Raw genomic sequence first — 16,064 nt, 5'->3', positions numbered from 1 at the left:
CACTTGTGAGCCAGACCTTATAGTAGCCAGATTCTCTTCATCAACTAGGAGGTATATTAATGTGTATGTGCAATCAAAGCAGTATGGTAGTGCTGGGATAGATAGAGCGTTTGGTGACCGTGGAGGCAAGGTAGAGCAGAAGTATTTTGAAAAGGGCTTGTTACCTTGAGTAATGTTTTAGTTTTGTGTCAAGTTGACTGTCCTCCATCTTAGAGATGCATTGATGACCACTGTCCTGTGGACATGGAAGGCCGTCGTGTCTGCATTGCCCCTTTGTACACCTCCTTACAATGAAGCTCATTTCCTTAGAACTGTTGTTCTTAGAGTGTGGCTAATGAATGTTTTTATATCTGGATAACAGCATTAGATGGCCTTCTGCAGTAGAGTTCCTATATACAGCGCATGAGAGTCCCTATTTCAGTGTACCTTTGTCAACACGTTTTTATGTTGAGAAATGTAGTGAGTAATATGCCACCTCATTTTTGTCTTTATTTTCATCTAGGTTATTGATATAGCCAGAGATATTTTCATGCATTTCATAGCCCTTTTATTTTCCCCTTAGGGTTTGTATTTCTATAACCTTCCTTTTAGGAAGGTTGCGGTATCTGTCTTACTCTTATACATATATTACTGATTGTACCTCCAAAGTCACCTTTTTACATTTGTCTCTGCACTTTTTCTATTAATAAATACTTGTTACCTACTTTAGGAATGGTTTTTTAAAAATATTTCTACTTCAAACATGTAATTATCTCAGGATTTAATGAAGTTCAAAAAAAGATGCTATTAAATTAAAGTTGAAATTTAAATGTATTTCTTCCTTCCTACCCTTGTCTAAAAAACTTACAGATTTTGAAATATTACAGCAATTACTTCTTAAGGTTTATTTCATTTTTATTTTATGAGTATGACTGTTTTGCCTTCACATATATGCACCGTGTGTGTGCCTGGTGCCTACACTAGCCAGAAGGGGGCACCAGATCTTTGGAACTGGCATGATAGACTATTGTAAGCTACCAGGTGGGTGCTGCGCACCAAACCTGGGTCCTGTATAAGAGCCACAGCTGCTTTTCACTGCTGAGCCGTCTCCCCAGCTTCCCGTCCAAATGACTTGATGAATGACTTCTACTTTAACTTTCAGCTTTCTTTGTTAGTGGTTCAGCTGTGTTCTCTTTCCCTGTCTTTTAGGTATGAAGCTCTCTTTCCGTTAGTGTTGTCCTGTTTGATGTTTGTCTGGATACACGTGGAACAAGAGACCCTTCAACAGTCTGGTGTTTCCTGTAAACAAAAGGTAGCTCTACAAACCACCACTGCTTTGATTTGGGTATAATAAAATATTCTCCAAGCTACAAGGGCATTATAGTATAATTCCATCAAAAATTCATTTTGCTTAGAATTTTAGCATTTTTAAAACTTTTACTTGGCATTAATAATTAAGGTAAGTAACACATGAGGGAAACTTTCACTTATAACAAAACACAGTTTAAAGTTTTGCGAGATATGTATGTGTTGGGCTTTTCCTAGAAAATTATTGAGAATCAGATTGAAAATATCAACATAGGGTGGGCAACACATGTCAAGGATAAAAGTGCTGGGCACTTGATAACACACCTGATGGATGATGTGGGATCCAGTGGGAGAAGGAGAGAGCCAAGAGCTCCACTTGCATTGTCTGCTCTGGCGATGCAGTTTGTGTTTTCCCTACTCCTGTTTTCACCTCCGATCTTCCCTTCTGACGGTTGATTGGTCGTAAGGTGGCATTTAAGTACCCACTGTTTCCGTAGCCATCCCAATCAGATGCTTATTCTGTCATCTCATCTTAGTGATCGTGTTCTCTAACCATGTCTTCCACAGTTTATACACAGTGCTGTGCTTAGAACTGGCTAAAAGCCAACCACTTGTCATGGGTGTCACCTCCACAATGAGTTAGAAAGCTATGTATTGTCTCTCATCTGTTTTAGAACTAAAGTAATTCTGAAACATTGGTGACAGACTATTTAGTTTTACTGAGGTCGGGGGAGGGACAGTGCTTTTGTGCACAGCTACCCTTAACTAACTTCAGCTGCCTTCCAAGAGGCACCGCTCATGCAGAATAACTTTTAGTGCAGAAGCAGCTGTACTGATCTGTGAAAACCAGTGCTGGTCAGATCAGGGTAAAGAGTCGGGAATTATCTGATACTATTTCAGGAAAAGAAAGATCATCACATCCCTTTTAAAAGTTTACTTCTAACTGAAAGCAAGGCTTTTTGTTTTTGTTTTTAGAAAAATGTCAAACATGCCAGTGCTTGCTGGGTATTTATGTAGGGTATGGCGGCAGGGAGAGTTCTGCTTTCGACTCTCTTTTATCTTCTTTTCTGGGCTTGGGGACCTAAGCAAGAATGAAAGACAATACAGACAATACATAGCTTTCTAACTGTATTACTTAGTGAAGTGACTTCCCCTTTTATCAAAGATAATTTATCTGCAAATAGCATTAACAGGACAAAGAAAGCGATAAATGCTTACATTGTGTCATATTTTTAATATTATATTACTGATTTAAGAAGACTGGAACACTGATAAATAATGTCTCTGAATAATTATTTGAAAGTGGAATATTTATGCAAAGTAGGAAAAAGTCCAACTGTCACTTTAATGACACAATAGCACCATAACTCCATTCAGCACGTTACTAACATACCTTACTTTTCAGTGGGTTGTAGTAAGATGTATTTAACCTGTTTCACTGTGGTGGGGTTTTTGTTTTAGTTTTGGTTTGTATTTGTTTTATTGTAGGAACAGTATACATTCTTAGCTATGTTGCCTTTCTTAACTTGTCTGTAAGTCTCTATGTAACCCAATTACTATTGTGTATTAATGCTTTCTTGTTACCTCCAGCTTGCCAGTATCCAGTTCACCTACAATACTGATATAACTCAGTTCCGACAGCTCTGTTTGGATGACATCCGTAGGGCCTTTTTCCTTGTATCCTTTGCTGGTACTTTTAAGCTCTTCCAACCTCATTTTAATAAAGTAAGATGATATTTAAGGTATTTCTGCATATTACTTAATAGTAGTGATTGAAGCTGTTATGAGTTTTCCACATACATAGTTCTCATCAAAATTTTGAGATGGCAGGTGCTAGGCATTCATCTCAAGGATAGAGTGCTTGCTTAGCAAGCACCAAGCCCTGGGTTCAACCCTTACAAGTGCAAAGACTTATTAGCTATAGGAAAGTAACAGTGCAAACATGTACATGTTCACCATCCAGTGTCTTAGCAGTGAAGAGCTTTTTCACATATGCACATAATCCTTAAAAAATAAAATGTTAAAACTAAACCTGAATTCCTCTTTCGACTCTTAACTCCTGTTCAATTTCTCCTGCCCTAGAAGAAGCCATTAGGAGTTTGCATTCTGTGTGCTTTCCTGAGGCTTGTTAGGTCATACCTGTCTCATGGCTCTGGGCCCATCAGAGGGATTACTGAGCATTACAAGTTTGAAAGACACATGATGAAGCCTCAGCTCAGAGGGACCTACTGGCCAGCTGCAAGAAATTCATAGGGGATTATTCCCTTTTTTAAATTTTTACTTAAATTTTCAGCTCTACTGAAGTAAAAGTGATAAACATTGGAGGTGTGTAACTGATACATTGACATACACTACAGAATGATGATGTAAAGTAATTAGCACATCTAACCTGTTCAGCCGCACCTGTTCAGCCGCCATTTGCATTCCATCCCTCCTTTCGTTACTCCCTCCCTCACATTTTTCTTCCCATCCTTCCTCTTTCCCTCCTGCCCATTCTCCCTTGTGAGAATAATTAAATCCTACTGTCTTAAGCAGCTTTTAATAGTTTATTAACTATTGCTGTACTGTTCCTTAGCTGTCCAGACCTTACCTATGATAATAGGTCATTGAAACTTTTGTCCTTTGACCATCTTCTTCTTTGCCTCTCTTCCTAGTCTTAGTAGGAAGTTTACTGTCTTCTGGAACTGTTTGTTTCCTTTTCTTCATTTTTTGTATCTCTCTGTTCTCCTTTTCTTCCTTTGCCTGATCTTGAACCCTAGTTTCCTGTCTTCCTCCTTAGCCTGCTTTCTTTGTGTGATGGCTGGCAGCCTTTCCTCTAGCACTGGCAGACACATTTCTCCTAACACATTTCCTCTAACAACCATTTCTCCAGCTCTGACCTCAGGGCCCTGTGTCCTTCATTTTCCTGAGAGCCACCATTTTCATGAGAGCCATGTCAACTGAGTGACAGCTGCTCCTGCCTGCCAGCCTCCTGCCTTTGACCTGGACCAGTGAACTAGCTCTGTAGACAGCCTCCTGCCTCTGTCTTCCTATACTTGTGTATCATAAATCACATGAGATTTTAGTATGTCATGTACCCGAACTGTTTGCTTCTAATATTATCTCCACAAAAAGGTTAAAGTTCAAAGTTTTTATTAACATATTAGTAAAGTCTATATTCATCTTCTTACTATGTCTAGCAATGAGTCATTAGCTCTTACCACATCTATCTATTGTTTGATGACAGTGTAATCTAATTTTCTACTATGTCTACCAATTTTACCGGCATATCTAACTCACTTTAAGACAATTTCATTCACATTTGTGTTCTTAATACCTACCTCTGTTTTAGACAGGTACTAGACAGTAAATGTTGGTTGGTTAGGTGGGAGCTCAGCAGATGGCTGCATGGATACCTTCATGGCTCAGCTGCTGGCTCAGATGCTGCCTTTTCATCACTAGTCATGATTTCCCTGCAGAGTTTCATGCCAGGTCTCTGTGCCATGTATGCTGTTAAAAGATCTTATTTTAATAAGAGTCAGGCAGCGTTTTGAGTACTTTACCAGCAGTAAGTCCCAGACACTAACGGGATTGATACCTAATGCAAATCACAGTTCAAGAAATGTAGCCTGCAAGATGGTGCAGCAGGTAAAAGCCGTGTGTGTGTGTGTGTGTGTGTGTGTGTGTGTGTTGTGTTGCTTAGTTTTTGTCAACTTGGCACAAGCTAGAGTCCCTGGGAAGAGGGAACCTCCTTGAGGAAGTGCCTCCATCAGATTGACTGTGGGCAAGCTGGTGGACAGTCTCTTGATTAATGACCCAGCCCACTGTGGGTGGTGCCACCTCTTAGCTGGTGGTCCTGTTTGTATATGGAAAGCAGGCTGAGCAAGTCATGACTAGCTAGGCAGTAAGCAGCATTTCTCCATGGTCTCTGTTTCAGTTCCTGGCTTATCTTCCCACAGTGAAGTACTCTGATACGAATGGTAAACCACATAATTCCTTTCCTTCCCATTACTTTATCATAGCAAAGTAACTAATATACTGTGTAAGCTCAATGACCTGAGGTTAGTTCTCAGAACCCACTGTAGAAGGAGAGAATGGACTCTAAAGCTGTCCTTTAACTTCTACACATTCACTGTGAGTATTCCTGTGCCCATGCTCATGTACACATATACATACAAATAATAATAATAATAATAGTTCAATAAATGTTTTAAATGTTTGGCATTCTCTGTCAAGTTATTCTAAAGTCTACTTATATAGAGAGCCTCTTGAAGAACCTGTGTGAGTTTCACATGTGGAGGGCACGTGATGAGTATATGTAAATAAATCCATCTTGTAGCTGAAAATGTTTGATTTTCTATGCCTACATCCTTTTGGAAAGTCATGAGCGACAACTGCAGACACATTGACTGTTGATGCTTGAGAAAAGCAAAGTCGGCTTCTCAGGAGTGACCAGCAACTCCGTGATCCTAAACAGTTTTCAGACCTTTGTGGTGTGCTCACCCGGGTGCTCTCAACAACTCCTTTCAAACAACTCGTGATGATTAAACAAATACAAAGGCAAATGCTTTTGTGGTAGAATTGACTTTTATTTTCCTAAATGAAAAAGATCTTAACAAACACGTGATTTGGCTAAAGTGGAAAGAAATAGGCCTGAACTCACGTTCTTCCACTTGAAAGATTGTCTTGACAATTAAGCAAGAATAAATGATATGAAAAGAAAGAAATTGTATGAATTCTGAGTTGTGTTGGTATTTCCTTAACTGTCTGTAGGTTTTCTTTTTATTAACTGCATTTTTTGGAACTGGAAATATAGCTTCTATTAACAGGTAATTTTTTAAATATTTACTTGATGTGTGTGTGTGTGTGTCCGTCCCTTAGAAGAGCAGCAACTGCTCTTAACTGTTGAACCATCTCCCCAGTCCTTTTTCTTTGTTTTATATTAAAAAATGTGATGGAGTATAATATGATAGATAATTAGGAGATTAGCCAAGAGACCTAGTTTGTTCATTCTACTATGATATAATTTTAGCAAGAGTTGATTTCAGAATGACTGAGTGTTCTCTTAACAGAATATACCTTTGGTTTCAGTGTGAATTCTAACATCTTTACTCTTTCTTTTACCATTGTCCAGCTTTGACCTTGCCTCTGTGTATTGCTTTCTGACTGTGTTTAGTCCTTTCATGATGGGAGCGCTCATGATGTGGAAGGTTAGTTCTCTAATTCTATTACTTGGATTAAATGATTAATTTAAAGATTATGATACTAAGTTTGTGTGCCGTGACATTAAGATTGTAAAGCTATTGTCATTATAGCCGATAGTCTTTCAATCTTGGCACTAGAGTGAGGCAGCCCTCTAACGCTTGCTTCCAGAGATCACTAATCTTTGCTTTATTCTTAAGGCTCTTAAACTACAAAAGAATTAAGAATTCTGTTAGCCCAAGAAAATCCTGTCATAGGTAACTGAAGGCTGCCTGGGACCTGTGATTGCAACTGCAGTGATGCTAAAAATGATGAGGTTCCCTAACCCCATGGGTCTCCATCTACAAGATGGCCACTGTGTTCTCCTCGTTTCCATGTACCTAAAGCTAATGAATCCTTTCAATAGATGTCTAATTGATGTCTTTTTAATATGTCAGGCACCAGCTCAGTGTTTGCAGTATCAATGTAGTTATACATTCAAGTTTCTAGAGATCAATGTTACATTGGAATACAGTTCGTCATCATTAGTATTATGATATTAGTTGCTTTTCTGTTGCTATAATAAAATACCCTGACAGAAAGCAAGTTAGGAAGGAAAGGGTTTGTTTGGTTACAATTCCAGAGAGGACACCATCTGTCATGGAAGGATGGTACAGAGCAGAAGCATAAATCCAGCCTGGCAGTCGGGATGCAGAGAGATCACATTTCATCTGCACACAGGAAGGAGGGAGAGAACAGGAAGTGGAGCCAGACTGTAAACTCTCAAAGCCTGCCCCCAGTGATGCACTTCTTCCAGTAGGACTTGGCTATCTAAAGGTTCATAATCTTCCAAATAGTGGCAGCAGTACCCAGTGTCATACATGTGTCTGTGGGGAACAGTTCTCATTCAACCCAGTGTGGTTGTCACACTTACCTGGTCTGTCCACCAGACTTCTCTTCTATAGTTCTTGGCACATTTTATGTAGTTAGTATATAATTATTTTACTATTCAGATTCATAAGTAATAACTGTTGAAAGTGTATATCCTCTTAGTAGGAGTTTTCTTACTGCACCAGTTGTACTGTTTTACTACACTAATAGAAATGCAATTTAAAAAATGGTAAAAAGATATTTGGCATTTTCTCATGACCCATTCTCTAATTTCTATATATGTTTTCAAATTACTACATTTAGCATGAGTTTATATCATGACTAAAATAACCTTTTTAAACTCAAAAAGGCAATACTAAAATAGCTGAGTCATGTTCACGGTGTTACAGTATCTAATAACAAGTTAAGTCTAGAATGCTGTATATCAGAACAACAGGCCGTGTAACTAATTTGCTTTAGGCATTCTCCTTCATATATTCTTGGAAACATGAACATTGTCATGACTCAATAGAATATGTCACACAGTGCAAAATTTGTAGATTTTAGTTTGGAATACACGTTAATGTTTGCTGTCATTCTTTGTGTGTTAGTTTTTACATCTGTTCTCAGTCTCCTATGTGCCAGTTTCATGTTCTATCTCTGTCTCCTGTACGCTGGTGTATATGAGTTTTTGAGAGATTGCAGTTCATTCTATAAGCGGAACATGTTTCAGGTGCCTGTTACCAATGACATCATTTGTTGTTCTTTGAAACAGATTTTAATTCCTTTTGTTCTTGTGATGTGTGCTTTTGAAGCAGTTCAGATAACTACACAGCTGTCATCAAAAGGGTAAGATAAATGCTTAAGAAGCCCTGGGTTTCCCTACATTTCCTAAATGAGAGAATGTTTGAAGATATTTCATATGATTGCTATTAAAGCTTTGTAACACAAATTGTTTATTATAAAATTAAGAATTTTTTTCACTTTTAGATTTCAGCTGTCATTAGAGGAAATTGGTTAATCCGGGCCTTTAGCAAACAAATATGCTTTCTTTGCAGTAAAACATTAGAATGTTATTCAATCTAATGAAGACTCTTTCTAGAAAATCATAAATTTTACATACTGTGTTAATTATTTGTCTCTTATGACATAATGGGACCTATAAAAATGAAATGGGCTATCATTGTAATGTCTCTTGGCTTATTCCTTAAAAATATATTAAACAAGCTGAGTGTGATGACACACTTCTAATCCCAGAAAATGGGAGGCAGAGGCAGGTGGATCTCTGTGAGTTCAAGGCCATCCTGGTCTACAAAGTGAGTCTAGGGCAGCAAGAGCTGTACAGAGAAACCCTGTCTCAAAAAACAAATAAAAAAATTATTAAGGGGTTGGGGATTTAGCTTAGTGGTAGAGCGCTTGCCTAGCAAGCACAAGGCCCTGGGTTCAGTCCCCAGCTCCGGAAAAAAAAAAAATTAAACAGATTTGTTAACCTCATTTCATTTTATGTGGGTTAACATTAACTTTTCTGTGTGTCAGTAATTTGCAAAAATACACATTGACAAATGTATGCAAAAGATTCTTAAGTTTTGGGATATGTCTGAATCTATCAGTCTTCAGCATTCAATATTCTGAAAGAAAAGTTGTTAACCAAGTATTTGCTTTTTTTAAATCCATAAAATAACCTCACCAGAGATTCTACACACAGAAGATTCTCCACACAGTGATTCTCTACACAGAGATTCTCCACACAGAGATTCTCCACACAGAGATTCTCCACACAGAGATTCTCTGAAACACATTTATAAATAGCAGTTTTCTAAGTGAATCAAGCTGGCACATCAGTGCTAAAAGGATGAGTAGTTTTAACATAAATCTGATGTTTTCTTGATGAGCTTCAGCTAGAACTCAGTTTAGCATGCTAGTATATATATATGCTATACATTTTTCCTAAAAAGATTTCCTTCTACTGCTTAGAAATAGTGACAATCTTATTCTTAGTTGAAAAGAAAGTGAGCTTTGAGGATATTTACATGAACTTCAGAGTGAAAAATGTACTCATCGTTTCATACAAATGACAGTTGCTGAGATGCAACAAAAACTAGTAAGCAGCATAGCATGCCTGCCTGCGTCTCTGTTAGTAGACCAAGTTTTCAGAGGGAAATTTAAATAAGCCTTGTATAAGAGGAATGAACAGAAGGCTCACCGCTGTGTGTGTCTGTATACAGGCATTTGTGTGCATTTGTATGGTAATTCTGTGCTGAGAATAATGTAAGGAAACCCTGAACACAGAGACCTGAGGTGGAGGTGTCGAAATCAAAGGCTTTAAAACATATCTTCTCTTTTTGCCTTTAAGCCCTGAAAGGCATTGACTCTCCCCGGTGTTTCAGAAGCTCCCCATGTTTAATGTGCCATCCATTGAACTCAGTGAATCGTCATCGTAGGGCCAGATAGCTTTGAATCTCTTTACCTCACCATGGAAGTCAGGCTACAACTTCCCTCACTGCTCATCTGCTCCTTAATTCTCCCTCATGCCTTCCCTCCTCCCTTTTTACCTTCATAGTTACTTTAGTTTTGTTGCTAAACATCTTCAAGTGTTTGAAAGTCTAGGGATAAAGGAAGCTTTACTTCCATCCTGGTTGTTTATTATACCCACACCGCCAAAATGTAAGTTGAGTGTAACACACCAATGAGATGACTACCTCCATTTCTCCTTACCCACTCTTCAAAATATATATTAGGCAAAGTAAGGCAGAAAAGCCATGCTAGCATAATTTTCTCATACATGACTCCAGATGAGCTTTTCTGATTGCCATTTATTTGTCTTGTTCCTCAGTCTCCATAACTGGGACGGATCATCAGAAAGCTTGCTTATTTTGGGTAGAGGCCATACAATGGCACATGGCTGTGAAGGTTCCCTGATGGAGGATGGGCTAAGGGTGCCTGGGGCTGTGAGCAATAAGGGTCTTTTTTCATCTCCCCGAGTCCTGAGGATAGTGTTCTAATGTGTTTGGAAGGTATGCCTGTTACACTGATGGAAACTTTGCTTTACTTTTCAGCCTTTTTCTTGTCGTTCTTGTCATATCAGACATCATGGCTTTGGTAAGGCACAATTGCATATTTGGTATAAGTAGGATTGGGAAACCTAAGTTCCATGTCTATTGAGTTGGGAGAAATACGAATATATTTCTGTACATGAAATCTTTATGTACTGAGTTCTAAATGATGGCTGTTTATATAGGTACTTATGCAGAAACTCTTTTTAAATTGTCAAATTCTTTTCTGCTACTTGACTTAGTCAGGCAGTCATTTCATGCTTAGACTTTCAGGTTGTTCTCATTTGTGTCTGAAATGAACCTTTCATAGATTAACAGAAGAATCCAATTTCAGATTTAGATACGCCATCACTCATTTTTCAAATACGGATTTTTATTTTTTACTTTATTTTATTTATTTTTTTAGTCTTCTCGGATTAACAAGGAAAGAAAAAGGAGTGAGTGAATGAATAGGGAAATACAGCTTTATCAACTGGGAAATGTTATCAGTTAATAGCTGTAATCAATGAATTCTAAGTAAGGAACTTACAGGTAGTTTTGTTCATATATGTCTTAACAAAAAGAATCTGCTTTGGGTATTTGAGGAATTCTCATATCTACTCCCAGGTTTGGTAATTCTCTAGAAGCCCTCACAGAACTTGCTGAATCCTCCTATAGTCTCAGTTCTGGCTCACGGCAGTGAGAACATATACATAAGTCAGCCAAAGGAATTTCTGTGTCAAGTGGAGTGCAGAGTTCTCCTGTTTTCTCCAGTGGAGTAAGGACAGCTCTATCCCTCAGCACAAAGTATGGCAGTACACTCGGAACACTGCCAGCCTACACTTTCCTTTCCTTTTTATGGGTCTTGGTCAACAGAGCACACCTGGCCTGACTCCAGACCTTTCAAGGATTGAAATCACACCATACTCCCCAAAGATCGTATCGTAGATCATATTTTAGACTGGCAACCAGTACCTCAGGCAAAATGCTTCATCAGGCATTCCAAGGGCCTAGAAATCACCTCTCAGAAGCAGAGAGCAATGCCTCTTTTAAGGTATGACTAATACCTTACTCTATATCTACCAAGTGTTTTCCCAAATCTGATTGCTGGCCCCTTGATACTAAGTATTTAGTAGTTTTCTTAAATTGATCACACATGATGCTAGAAATCATCATTCAAAAATGACAAATAGGTTCGAATAGATGAGACTTGAATGTTTCTGGCTGATTTTGTGTGAAGAGTCAATCACTCAGTTTAAGGTGAGAAACTGTCTCTGACCCAGCTTTATTGGCAGGAATAATTTCCTCCCTTATTTTTCATGAACCTGCTAAACGTTATCTGGCTTCCTAGTTTAACAAACTAGTTCCTTTGCCCAGAAACAACTTCTCTCCCTCCCCCTCCCCCCTTCCCTCCTCTCCTCCTCCCCTCCCCCTCTCTAGTTTTGTCTTTCTACTTTTCACTTAGATTTTACCTTCCTCTGTTTCTGTATTTCACACACACACACACACACACACACACACACACACACACACACACACACATGCATTTACACACATAATACAATGAATGATTCAGTAGATCACTCACTCATCTTTTGGGGAAATTTCCTCTAGACCCTGGCAGTGACTATTGTTGAGAATAGGACACAGTTTAGCAAGTTTGTTGATGGTCAGATGATGGAGTTTCAGTTCGATCTTTGGCATTTTCAATATTTTTAATTACCGTTGGTTGGTTTTATTACTCTCAAACACCACTTTGTGTTCATTTGATTGAATCTTAATTTCATTTGTGGCATTTGGGCAATTGCATATTTGTTACAAACAGAAGTTGCAGTTAAGGGTATATCCTTGTGGATTCTGGGCAGAAAATGATTCCAGGGGGTCAGAAATGTCGAATATTCACCCCCAAAACAACTTTGTTTATAGATTGCAACTGAATAGTCTTTGTTTTTAATGAAATCATATTATCTTACAGCATTTTTTCTTCTTGGTCAAGGATTCTGGCAGCTGGCTTGATATTGGAACAAGGTACTGTACTGTACATAGGCACAGACTTCCTACAAGTGGGTTGATACAGGTGCCGGTATAACTTTGAGACGTGTACAGGAAGTCACATAAATCTTATAGCTCTGAGTTGGGATACCTCTTTCTAATTCTTGATGGGAACACACTGGCAGGTATTTTCATGGGATGCTGTGGGCTAGGAGGATGGCCGTTTAGAGTGGAGAGAACTGGGGCAGCAGGAAGATATAAGAGGGAGTCCTGCATCTGGTCTCAAAGTAACTCCAGTGTCCCTGTGTGTTCTTATGATCTCACAGTTGCTGCTTGGAAAAGTAAGGCTATTCAGGCTACACTGTGACTTTTATGTGTTGGTGTAAATTTCATACTGTCATTATCTGCTGAGGTCCTGCTTGGCAGTTGGGTAACTGAGGAAGGCAATGAGGATGACATGGGCAGGTAGCAAATGCTGATGATTTCTGGCAGTTTAACTCTTGCTGATAGCAGCAGGGGAATTAAGAAAAGAAACTATGTTACTTGCGCTCTTTTCTGTTTGACTCATAGGCCTGTCCCTCGTCAGGTGAGAGGCTGAGAGTCCGTTAACTCTTCATGAGTCAGAAAGAAAAGAAAAGAAAGTCTGGCCACACACAAACACACACGTACTGACTGAAGAGGAAAGGGGCTACACTACCACTTTATTGCTATTCTTAGTTTTTATACCCTCTCAGGACAATTGATCACATGGTTTTTAGAGCATTTTTACATTCTGTGAGTTCATAGTAAGTTTAAAGCACTAGTTCATGTCAGGTGGGGAAGGCTCAAGGAGTTTCAACAGAATTGTTTACGTCTCTTTCCATTAAGACTAGTACCTGGCTAAACACTCATTTTCTATCTTCTAGCTCCATAAGTTCATTAGACATTTAAAGCAATAGTTTTTAATGTCATAAATTAGCACAGTTTTGTCAAGACAAATCGTCTACCTTGTGCCTTATTATTTTGAAGTCTTGTATAATAAACTAGTCCATTTATTTTCTGTTGTTGCACCTATAATAAATTGCCCATTCCCAGTTTATGACCTTTAGTTACCAGATAATGGCCTCATTCCTACCTAGAAGGAATGTTTTCCTTGATCATAAATTTGTTTCAAGCCTGTTTTCTTTCCCTAGTACAATTAACCTATGACAAATGAAGATTTACAGAACTCTATTTGTAGCTTTTATTCTATAGGGAGCTTGAGATTACTTGTATCAATTTAGGAGTTCTATAAAATCATTATGAGAAATTATGAAATCATCAATTCATCTACACAGCATTACTACATGAAAGTACATCTTCATATTGATTCTGCAGGAGATCTGCCCAGTAGGGTGGACGGATGCCCAGGAATTATTAGGCTATGTAACAGTGGCACGAAAAGCATGTCAGTAGTGAGAAGCAATCCTGGGTTGAAGTCTCTGGGGACTTTGCCTCTAGAGTGCATCCATCACAGCCATGCAAAATGGTGGGTCATCTCCAGAAACTCGTTTGCTTTCCACAGCCTCTTCAAGATGACGTCTGAACGTCATAACGTGCTGTTCATCTAAAACATGATGTGAGCAAGTCAGTTTCCTCCTTCCCGAGTCTGATCATCACTTGCACTGATATATTCTTCTTTCTGAGAAGAAGAAAGCAAAATTGATCCTCCTACCTTTTGCCCCCAAATGGATTCTGAGATTGTTTTATAAACTGATTTTATTAGTTAATATTTAGTCGCACTTTGAGCTTCTAGGAATTTCTGTGGGTTTGTATAAGAGAATACATTAGATATCCCTCTCAAAGCTTCCAGCTTGTACCTGTCTGCCTTTCCAGATACACTACTCCCTGAGCCCTGGGATCTGATGTGAGCTACATAAAATCTAGGCATAGTGACAGGTTTCCAATGCACATGTGAGCAGCACTAACTGAACTTAGTGGGTTATAAAGAGAAAGTGGATTTGAATTTAGAAGAGAGGTGGGCATGAAGGGAAGATTAGAAGTGGGAAATGAGGATAAGTATGGTCATATTTCATGATATACTAATATGGAAAAGGAGGGGGAAACACCTGGCATAGTGACGTGTGCCTGTGATGGGGACTCAGCTGGATGGTCCTGGGTCTTGTTGGCAGCTAACCTCACACAATCCATTAGTTACAGGTTCAGTGTGAGACTCTGTGTGAAAAATACAGTGGCGAGCAATAGAGAGAGACATCCAATTCTAAAGTCTGACTTCTGCACATACATATGTACATGTGTCATGTGTGTGTGTGTATGTATTCATACACCACATATAATCATATATATATATACATATACATATATATATATATATGTATATACATATATATATGGGAGAGACATAGCTCTGTGACTTGGCCACTCAATTTTTAGGTATTTATCTAAGAGAAGGGAAAATGTATACAAAATGATTTATAGAGGAGTTTTTATAGCAACTTTGTTCATTAAACCTGTTATGAATACATGAGTGGATAAATTGGTGTATATATATATATATATATATATATATATATATATATATATATACACACACACACAGAGAAACAGACAGACAGACAGACAGACATAGCGAGAGACATAGCTCTGTGACTTGGCCACTCAATTTTTAGGTATTTATCTAAGAGAAGGGAAAATGTGTACAGAATGATTTGTATAGGAGTTTGTGTAGCAACTTTGTTCATTAAACCTGTTATGAATACATGAGTGGATAAATTGGTTCTGCTGCATCTAGACAGTAGATGACTACTTGCCAGTGAAAACATGATTGATTGACTTAGCCTCATGGACAGATTTCAGAAACTACAGTTACTGAAAGTGACCAGATATGTAGGGGTGTAGAGTATATTGTTTCTCTTATATAAAATTCCAATCTGTATTTCCAGAAAGCTAATCAATAGTTCTGGAGTCTGAGGGGTGTGGGGTTGATTCAGAGGGGCATGTGGGAGCTTCTGAGGGAATGGAAGTATTCTAGAAGTCTTGAAAATGATGGTGGCTACGTGGGTGTACCATCTGTCAACACTCAGCTATTGGACACTGAAAATAGTTCTATTTTCTCACACAGAACTTTTATCTCAAACTCAGTTGATAAAGAAAAACAGAACTAAGATAACTGTGTGAAATTGAACTGAACATGACATAAGTTAAATCCTCTTCTCTCCTATCAGGATCATAAATTCTTTTTAATTGATGTTCAATAAATAGAAGCATGAAGATACTAATTCATGCTAGGGAGGACACCACCTTCTAAAAGATCTACAGAGAGAACTAGACTTGCTGCTCTGAGAAATGAGAAAGAAAAAATGACATCTTTACTGATTACTGTTGCTTTTTCTCATCTGCTGCTTAGTAATTCATTTCCTGCTGAAGTGAAGAGTCCTTCAGTGGCAGTGGAGGCAGGAAGCAGAAGTTGGCCTGGGTCACTTTGAAGCTTAGTTAAAAAAGGGGAGACGAGTGTGCAGCATTTGTATTGGGGACACTGTCACACCCTTCATGAAGACATTGTATTTTCATTTCATTATTATTATTAACGGGTGTGAGGAATATTATAGTTAGAAGAAGTGAACATCCCTTAGTTCATCCCATCTGATTATCCTCTTTCAAAGTAAGCTTCTGAAGGCAATGGAGGAGTCCACGTGCTATGCAGAGAATTGCCCATAATTCAGAGTAGGATTGTGCGTTGCAATT

At 38.5% G+C, this 16,064-nt stretch overlaps 1 protein-coding gene across 13 annotated transcripts in view; it reads left to right on the top strand.

Moving 5' to 3' along the window:
- Positions 1 to 16,064, top strand: part of Pign (phosphatidylinositol glycan anchor biosynthesis, class N) — a 147,675-nt gene that overhangs the window by 115,223 nt on the left and 16,388 nt on the right. For all 13 annotated transcript variants that reach the window (XM_063272414.1, XM_063272411.1, XM_039090846.2 and 10 more), the window contains 7 exon segments: positions 1,189 to 1,291; positions 2,878 to 2,964; positions 6,040 to 6,095; positions 6,401 to 6,476; positions 8,093 to 8,166; positions 10,374 to 10,416; positions 12,325 to 12,377. In XM_063272414.1, the coding sequence (XP_063128484.1) occupies positions 1,189 to 1,291; positions 2,878 to 2,964; positions 6,040 to 6,095; positions 6,401 to 6,476; positions 8,093 to 8,166; positions 10,374 to 10,416; positions 12,325 to 12,377 (492 nt within the window).

Source organism: Rattus norvegicus, chromosome 13 (genome assembly GCF_036323735.1).
Source record: "Rattus norvegicus strain BN/NHsdMcwi chromosome 13, GRCr8, whole genome shotgun sequence".
In the NCBI taxonomy this organism is placed as follows: Eukaryota; Metazoa; Chordata; class Mammalia; order Rodentia; family Muridae; genus Rattus; species Rattus norvegicus.
Note: the sequence above shows the minus strand (reverse complement) of the source record. Positions and strands in the feature narration are given on the sequence as shown.